The 9,405-nt window shown below is 45.6% G+C and overlaps 1 protein-coding gene across 3 annotated transcripts in view; it reads left to right on the forward strand.

Moving 5' to 3' along the window:
• Positions 1-9,087, forward strand: part of LOC143821633 (uncharacterized) — a 157,040-nt gene extending 147,953 nt beyond the window's left edge. For all 3 annotated transcript variants that reach the window (XM_077305807.1, XM_077305808.1, XM_077305809.1), the window contains 11 exons: positions 3-56; positions 291-344; positions 1,283-1,336; positions 1,579-1,596; positions 3,320-3,373; positions 4,352-4,414; positions 5,343-5,508; positions 7,109-7,215; positions 7,357-7,437; positions 8,112-8,300; positions 8,682-9,087. In XM_077305807.1, coding sequence (XP_077161922.1) covers positions 3-56; positions 291-344; positions 1,283-1,336; positions 1,579-1,596; positions 3,320-3,373; positions 4,352-4,414; positions 5,343-5,508; positions 7,109-7,215; positions 7,357-7,437; positions 8,112-8,300; positions 8,682-8,831 — 990 coding nt within the window. In that variant the 3' untranslated portion in view covers positions 8,832-9,087. The remainder of the gene's footprint in view (positions 1-2; positions 57-290; positions 345-1,282; positions 1,337-1,578; positions 1,597-3,319; positions 3,374-4,351; positions 4,415-5,342; positions 5,509-7,108; positions 7,216-7,356; positions 7,438-8,111; positions 8,301-8,681) is intronic.
• The last annotated feature ends 318 nt before the right edge of the window (positions 9,088-9,405 follow it).

Genomic DNA, 9,405 nt, shown 5'->3' on the forward strand with positions numbered 1-9,405 from the left:
AGGGAGACAAAGGCAGCATAGGACACCTCGGTCCACAAGGAGATATTGGTTTTCAGGTACTTCTGAATAGGTAACTGTGTTAGTCTGTAGCAGCAGAATAAAACAGGAATCCAGTAGCACTGTACAGACTAATAACATCTATTCCAGCCTAATCTTTTGTAAATCAAAGCTTGCTTCATCAAATAAAGCATCTGGCGAAACAAGCTCTGAAATCCATGTGAGCGTGTTTGATTTTCAAATTAATTTTGTTGAGGATGTAATAATCAGCTAGTGTCTTTTGCGAATTCCAGGGCAAGCAAGGACGTGTAGGTGTTCCTGGGAGGCCAGGACCCAAGGGGGAACAGGTAAAGTCCTTGAACGAACATATGAAAGCAGTTTATAAGCTGTCAGACAACTGGCTCCTCGGAAAGGCAGTAGCTCTCTCTTTCCAGTTTGGCTACCTGAGAGGCTTGGAAATTGGAGATGCTCAGAACTGAACCTTTGACCTTCTGCATGCACAGTATGACCTCTGCCACTAAGTCATGATCCACTTGAGCCTGATATTCCCTGCTACGAGAGGATTTTTAGGCAGAGAGGGGTTTTTTTCTTCCACTTTGCTACCAAAGCCTATTTTTAATTGGAGATGCTAGGAACTGGCTGAAATCCTGGGGTTGTTTGCCCTATTCCACTGAGCTACAGTCCCTTCTCTCTGTTGTCTTTTCCTCCCTCCACCATCTATAAATATGTAGAATGTACACTGGAAGTGGGCAAGAAGGTGGCATAGATTCCCCGGACATGGAGCAAGCAAGCCAGCCAGTTCAGATATTTGCAAAAAAATTGTGGAGTAATGGCTAGCCAAGCTGACCTGCTAATGAGCCCCTCCACTCATAACTCTTTGTCCATTTGCCTGCCATAACTAGCAGTTGCGTACTACCAAGGAGTAATTTGTTATTTAATTGCTTAAAAGAACACCTAGAGACCTATGTTGTCTTGCAAAGTCATCCACATGGAGGTAAAAGTGTGATGCTGACTTTCACGGTTGGTTTAATGCTTGGCAAGACTGGACCAGCTATCCAATCCAAGGCTGACAAAGGGGCCTGTCTGAAGCCCAAGAACACAGCCATGGATTGTACCCATCTGGAGAAAAAAATGGGAGCACCTTGATCCATCTAAGAAAACCAGAGGCCAAATGAGGAAGAAAATGGGGTGCAGGATCAAGGTTTTGTGACATAGGTAGCACAACTGAGGACCCCAAAACTCGCGAGCTGGCCGTGTCTACAAGTCATCTCTCTTTTATTTGCAGGGTGCTATTGGGCCCCCCGGTAGACAAGGTCACACTGGAAACCCTGGCATTCCAGTAAGTTTTTCCATTTTGGTCTTATGGGAGTTGAAGGAACAGCATGATATAAAATTGCTGGATTTCTCTCCATGACTTATAGACAAAGGAGCATGTAGAAGAAGACTAAATGACACAGGCATGCTCTATTCTGTGCCTAGAATACGTGGATATATGCAATATATGGATCAGGACCTTGGCAATGGGTCTCTATTTTCTCTATTTTCACAAAGCTTTTCCTTCTTTTTCCCCTCTCTCTTCAGGGGTCACCTGGACAAAAAGTAAGTTATGTTCTCTCCCTTGGTTCTGTATATGCAATAGAGCCTGAGATAATTTTCTAAGCACACCTACTGTCTTTCAAATAGCTTATGTATGTGTAAATATATATATATATATTAGTACCTCTGAGTCAGGATTCCCTAGTCCAGTGCCTATAAGTAATGCTCACCAAACTTTCCAGAAAGGTCAGTTTGCATATTTGAACTCTGCCAACTGTGTATATGTATAAAGACATACACACTCACCATTCTGCTTGCCTTAGGTGAGGAGTGTATACTGGTATCACCGCTTACAAACTCTTTTCCTCCCAGTTTGACCCAGGAAAGGCTGTGCATCCTCAAAAACCCCTGGAGAAATACTTTCATTAAAAGGCTACTGTTAAATCTGTGGGTTCAGGGGAACACAGACACTGGAACTGTTTCAAGCTCTTTATTAGGACCCCAGTATGGTACTACAAGAGAGCAGAAGTGAACCAAAGAACCCCGCAACCAATTCCAACTTATATACAAAAGCCACACAATAGATCTTCCTGCCACTATGCGCTATTGGTCAGTTTCACTGTAAACTGACTAGATCTGCAGATGGGATTTAGCTGCCACTGGTCAATTACCATGCAGGTTTACAATCCAGCTTGGTCCTCAGCAGAACTACAGACACAACAGCCACTGTGACACATGTAAAGTTAATGCCAGAAACCTCAGCCAGGGGACTCGGGAAGTGAAAGTGAGGCAGTATCAGCACGTGGGTGAAAAATCCAGAATGCATACGCCCCTACTATAGGGGTCAAAGCAAGGGTCTGGCAGGTGGGAGCTGCCACTGCCACCAAAGCTTGGCTGGCTGCACACCAGATGGGGTGCGTAAGAGCAGAAGCATCATGGGGAGGGAGGAGCAGAAGTATGGAGCAGTTGAGCCCCTCCATCTACCTCCAGTCTGTCAGTCCTGACAAAAGCAATCTGTGTCAGAGTTCCACCCCTTCTTGGTAATTCTGATTTTTTTAAAGACTTGCACCTTTTTTTTTTTTTACCATAAGCTTTCATGGACTGCACACCACTTTGTCAAATGCATATAGTGAATCCTCAGCAGGCAGACCTGTAGATGAGGTTATGAAGGTTTTTTCAACACTACAATCATTCATTCATTCATTCATTCATTCATTCATTCATTCATTCATTCATTTATATGCCGCCCTCCCCTAAGGCTCGGGGCTGTTATGGACTAGAGCAGCCTTTTTCAAGCTTTTGACCATGAAGGAGCCTCTGAAATATTTTTCAGGCTTTCAAGAGCCTCCAAATCTTGCCAGAAGGAATGTCAACTGGCCATGCCTCTCTGCCACTTCTGAGGAGGACAGAGGGGATTAGGGAGAAAGGAAGCAGTTTGAGGCTGGAGTAGGTGTCCAGGCTCTGTCCCCTTTCCTAGGCATGATAACCATGCAAAAATGCCATCCCCAGGTCAATGGAAGCAGCTGGTTCCATTTCCCCAGCAATGCTTGGAATACTTTGTGGCCAAATCCATTAAGGTAGGATATAGAGGGAAGGCTAGGGAGTGCTCATAGAGCTCCAGTGAGCTCTGGTTGAGAATGTTTGGGCTACACAATGTGTGGTAAACAGGACTGAGATAGTTATTTAAGTTTGAATTAGAAACATAGTCATAACTATCACCAGTGGTCTACCGTGGAAGCCATACTTGGACCTTGTGATTCTTTTGTCCTCTCTCTTGTTTTGCCAGGGCCTCAAAGGCTTTGACGGCCTCCCAGGACCAAAAGGCAAGCCAGGCCCACCAGTAAGTGAAGCTTTGTTTTGTTTGGGTTTTTAACTGTGTACTTCCATTTTTTCCTCCATGAGGACCAGAAAGGACAAGTACCAGCCATGCAATTTCTTTATTATGCAGTCAACAGACCTTTTTCAAAGATATAGTGCAGTCATTGTGTGATCCTAAATAGAGTTAAATTCTGCTAAGCTCATTGAGTCCAGTGGATTTAAGATTGCACTATACATCATTTATTAGTGCATGTATAAATATTAAAAATTAACCACATTTCTTCACAATCTAGGATCAGGTCTTGATGCCTCCAGAAATGACCTGGCTCAATCACTGAGGAAGAACAAAGATAGTAGAGAGTAATTAAATCTGCAATTCAGAAGGGAATGTTTTTCCCAGGGGGTTGTCTGGAGAAAATCCATTCCACAACCCATTTTGGCTCAGTCGTGTCTGGATGTAAGTGTGGCCTTGCATAGCCTACCGTATGTGAGCCTCAGCACCCTATCTTTAAAATGGGAACATTTGAGATAGATTCAACCATGTTGGTCTGAAGTAGCACAACAAAGTTTGAGTCCAAACTCTGAGGGCACTCATTAGCATCTTGCACATTAAAAACAGCTGAACCACAGTGAGAATGGTGCTGTGATTATGATGTTAGTGTGAGCAAAAATTTTTGTCAGCAGGAGAGATGCGTGGCATCAGAGCATTGATACCTTACCCTTAGGTGCAAGTATACCCTTCCAAGTATCCCTTCTGGTTTCTGAACCCTCAGATGTGCCAGCTGCAAGCTTCTTTCTTGAGGACTGAGAAATCTCATTTGTTTTGTTAGATCAGTGCAGACAGGATGTGAGGTTTCAGAGCTGGTATGGTGAACCAGTGGATGTAAGGAGTCCATCTCATTCTTCATTTCTCAAACTGCAGTGCTGTAAAGGCCACGGCCTGACAACCATGATCATCAGTTGGTCCAAGGGAGGAGATCAATCTTTCTTGTATTTCTAGGGCTCACCTGGTATTCCTGGCCCCCCTGGTACCTGGCTGAATATGTCAAGAGAAGAACTGAAGGTAGGTGTGACAAATACGTCATGGCACATGGGCTGGTCAAACAGATCATAGGACTGGGTTAGTTAAACAGTTGTTTTCTTCCAGCTTATCTGATGACTCAGATATGTGCTAATATATATTACTCTCATCAACTCTGGACAAAAGTCCACAATTTACTATCCTGATTTTTTTTTTCTCACCCAGCTCACCAAATATGTCTTAAATCAATAATTTGTGGTACATTAAAAAAAAGAAGACACAGTTTAGAGAAAAACTTCCTTACTTGGTTACCTGAATGAGTTGGTCACCCACTGTGGGTAATTAGGCAAATTACTCTTTGCAAGCCTGCAGTGATATTACTAGAAATAAAAAAAAAAAGTCTGCATTCATAGATCAGCCTTTTCTCTTGACACGAATGGAAAAACTTCTGGATTAAGAGGTTTTGGCTTTCCCCAGCCCAAGGCTTAGAAATGAAAAGGCCATGCTTACATTTAGCACCGATGGTGGGAAATCAGTATTTCTAATTCTCAATCTGAGGTTTCTCAGAGCTGGAGATTAATGCTATGAACAACCAAGACAGATAATAATAATGAGGAATCAATCTCCTAAGTAATAGAAGTTGTGCAGGAGCTTTACAAAATTCAGAAGAAGAAGAGTTGGTTTTTATTCCCTGCTTTTCGCTGCCCAAAGGAGTCTCAAAGCGGCTTCCCATTGCTTTCCCTTCCTCTGCTCACAACAGACACCCTGTGAGGTAGTGAGGCTGAGAGAGCTCTGACTACAGGCAGCTCCTCCATCTGCCTGCCGTTCAGGAGTTGCAGGAGGGAGTTCTAACGGCTCCCGTCTCATTTCAAAGTATCAGCTGAGCCCACAGGCTGAAACCGCAGGAAGTACTGGCAGAGAAAAAGATCACTTGGAAGTCATTTTAACGGTAAACTTTCTCCTGTGCTAGCACCTGGTGTACTCGGCGAGCAAGCTGAACTACAATATGGTGTGGATGCTCCTGGACAGCCTAGGCTTGGAACTAAAGCTCCTGGTGGACTCCCCAAATGGCACCAAGGACCACCCCGCTGCCTCTTGCAAAGAGCTACTGCTGGCTCAGCCTCACCTGCCAGATGGTAGGAGAAAGAACCAGCTCCTTTGTTTCCTGGTCAGACTCCATGCGAACCTGTGTCAGAAGGGGCCATTCTGGGGGACAGAAGGACTGCCATAGTGGTTAAGTTAAGCTGGCATTTAAAATTCTAGTGACTGGCCACAGCTGCTGTAGGGTTACATTTCTACACACATGCACACACAAGGGCCTACCACAAGTGCCTACCATCGCCCCCAGATTTACATCTGATCTACATTTGATTGACATACCTGGGAACAGATGAATTGAGGAATCTGATTGCCATCTTTGCTGTTTTTGCTGTTCTTATCTGTTTGAGACTGTATTTTATGAGGTTTTTCTGCTTTTACTATGTTGTGAGCCACCACGAGCCAGCTTGTCTGGGAGTGGCGGGGTAAAAATCTAATCAATAAATAATAATAATAAATACATAAATTTAATTCACAGCGAAACCATGTGATTTGCACTGACAAAACAGGGCCATGTGCAGCTGTCATAGCTTTGAGCATTGTGGTATGACAAAATATACGAAAAATATATTGGTGTGACGTTTGAAAAACCAGCATGGTGGCAGTTGCGCCTTTGTTGCTGGCCACCGATGGGGAGGTGAACCCTGAGGAGATGGCTGCTGTACATCCAAATAGTTGCACCAGTTGGGCCTCTGTTTGCAAGAGTCGTTCCATAATTGAGCAGGAGCCGAGCATCTCTCTGAAAAATGTGGGGAAATCTTTGTCACAGCTGGGGAATCTTGACATCTCTAAATTGATCTGTCTGAAGCTCTGCCTTTAAGCTTGTAACTATAGCAACACCTTGTGCTACCTTAGCGAGAGATTATTTCTAAAGACAGAGCAAAAAACAGAAGATGTGCTGCTGAATTCAACCCCACTTGAGAGTGAACCAGGTAGCGTAGCCTCCTGAGAGCTCATACTCTGATAACCTTGTGGATCTCAAAGACGTTATTGGGTTTGAATGTAGCTCTACTGCTGCAAAGGTGACTAGCCTCTGAAACCTCCGTTTCTTACGATTCTGTTGGGGCCCTGTAAGTTTCCATAGCACAGGGTGTTTGGCTGGTAGTTGAGGTAGAGGAAGTTGATGTGAACCAGCCAACCCAGACACCCTTCCTGATTTCTCAGACCAATGGGAGAGTGAAAAAGAATACCACCTGACCCCCTCTAGCCTATCGTGTCAAGAGGCTTTCTTGTGCCTCCATATCTCTATTTTGTCCAGAGCTGACTGGTGCCCCATCCCCCTCCAGCGGTCCTTCAGATCACCGTTTCATGCTTAAACTTGGATTCACTTCCCAACTAGGGAAGAGATTCCAGCCTCAACGGTGAAAGGCCACATGCATGGGGAGTGTGAAATCCTCATTTCTCTCACAGCCTCTCTTTCAAATGGCTTTCCTCACAGCTGGGCTGCACTCCAGCACCAGAGGGCTATGAGGCAGGTGAGGGGTTAGAACCCCCTTCTTGCCTATCTCTTTGCCTGTTGAAATTAGATCCATACACCCTGCCTACACCAGCAGGGCAGAGACTGGTTTAAAAACATGGAAATGCCCCCCAGAGCTAATTTGACCTGACGAGGACTTAACTTCCCCCCTTTCATTTCAGGCTACTATTACATAGACCCCAACCAAGGCAGTCCCCGAGACTCTCTGTTGGCCTTTTGTAACTTCACTGCTGGGGGAGAGACCTGTATTTCCCCTGTGCAAAATCAGGTAAGATTTGGGCGCAGGAGAAGGCTGGTTATATAAACATGCTCAACAGCAGAACTTTTTTGGTTTTTATAAAAACTGAGGGGAGGGGATATGGGTTTACACACGAACTCTGAGCACTGGCTCTCTTGTTCAACCCCCCAGGTGCCCATCAAGGCTTGGCTGAGAGCATACACTTCAGAAGACACCTTCCAGTGGCTCAGCTCCCTGCCTGGAGGCTTCCTGGTAAACACTTTTATAGCCCACTGAGGTTTCCTGGACAGATTTTAAGATGGGAGACGAGGGCCAGATAAATGAAAGGTAGCTATGACCGCTTCAGTTTGCTGCGAGGGAGTCTTCTGATAGGTCATATTGAACCAATAGGCATAAGACCAAAGCTGAAGAGGTATAAGATGTATCACATAGGATTGCTGGCTCTGGGTTGGCAAATACCTGGAGACTTTGGGGGTGGAGCCCGGAGTGGGCAAGAATTGGGGTAGGGAGTGACCTCCATGGACTCCATCTTCCAAAGAGGCCAACCCCCAAGCAGCCATTTTATCCAAGGGAATTGATCTCTTGTTGGCTGAAGATGAGCTATAATTCCAGGGGATCCCCACCTGGGCACTGGCATCCCAATGTATCACATGACCTCTCTCAGCCAATCAGGGTGAAGGGAGGGGTTATAGCATCAGAAGAGCCCTGCTGGATCAGACCAGTGGTCTATCTAGTCCAGCATCCTGTCTCACACAGTGGCCAACCAGTTCAACTGGAGGTGAAAAGTTTTTTTTTTTTTTAAGTATTGAGGAATCTGCCTTAGGGATACACCTTCGTCAGACTGACTTTCCAGCTCAAGCCAGTGTCCCATGTCACTCTGCATGAAGTGTGATTCAGCTGAGCCCTCACTCTTGTTTCTGCTGCAGCTGCAGTACCAGGCCTTGAGCACTGTGCAGCTCCGTTTCCTGAAACTCCACAGCAGCCTGGCCACCCAGAAGGTATCTTACTCCTGCAGACCTCGTCACGATGGGTCTGGACCACAGCCTGAGAAGGAAATCAAGTTCCTCGCTGACTCTAGGGAACACAGCTATGTGGCTATGCTGCAGGGATGCGTGGTAAGAGAGAGGAAAGAGGGAAGCCTCAGAGGAGGGCTGTTCTGAAATACGATGGTCCTGTGCATTGCGTCCCGCGGTCCTCAGACTGACGGGCGGGTGGCACAAGATCACTGCCCTTTCCAGCACTTAACATTATCTCCAGAGATCCTTCCCTCCCACCAGCAGAGGTTCAGCGTGGCAGCAACAGAATCTGTCATGCAAACCATGAAATCTGCAGAGGAGCTAGGCACTCTGCAGTGTTTCTGGCCACAGTTCCTGAACTTCATAGGTAGGTTTCAGGAAGAGCTCCAAGATTCCCACTGCTAGCCCTGTTCTGATGCCAGGGTTTGGTTAGTTCCCCAGCCCATATAATCCATCTCTCTGTGTGTGTTTATATTTCAGTTGGACAACGACTCCTCAATTACGGACACCATATTCCGTTTTGTAACCGAGGATCTCAGCCTCCTGCCCCTGCGGGATCTCGCTGTTTTTCATAACGGTGACGTCTCCCATCAGTTTGGGTTCACAGTCGGCCCCGTTTGCTTCAGCTAGGATGGCTTGTATCATGATCTGTGGGGAGGGGGCGTTCCCCCCTTTGCGGGGGGGAATGAAGCTTCAAGAAACAGGAGATCTTCAAGGAGAGCCTCACACTATAATTCTGGCCAGCTTCTGAAGGCTGCACTTAAGCTGTGGACAAATGTTTCCTTTTGAAGGATGAAGAAAGACTGTTTATGTTTACAAAGCTATTGTTTAAATCCATTGATCTATGAAATTTATATATATATATGTATAAAAGGTGTTAATTTAAGTAGCAGTTATGTTATTTTGATGAAGATCTGTCACCTTCTCTGTCTGGACAGAAGTTCTGTGCGTTTGATGGCTGCATAATCACCATCTGTAGAAAGGTTGATGAGAGGAAAGAGAAAATTTCATAAACTGGAGAGGAGGCCAGGGCTCAGTGGCAAGGCTCATGTTTTTGGGGTGGATAATCCCAGGTTTAATCCCCAGCCTCTTCTGCAAAGGAAGAAAGACCTTTCTGTATTTGAGACTAATTGTATGATTCAGTGTAAGGCAACTCCCTGGGTTCACAGACTGGCCTGTAGCCTGCCATCTCCCCACAGGGAAA

Source organism: Paroedura picta, chromosome 12, assembly GCF_049243985.1.
Source record: "Paroedura picta isolate Pp20150507F chromosome 12, Ppicta_v3.0, whole genome shotgun sequence".
NCBI classification, from domain to species: domain Eukaryota; kingdom Metazoa; phylum Chordata; class Lepidosauria; order Squamata; family Gekkonidae; genus Paroedura; species Paroedura picta.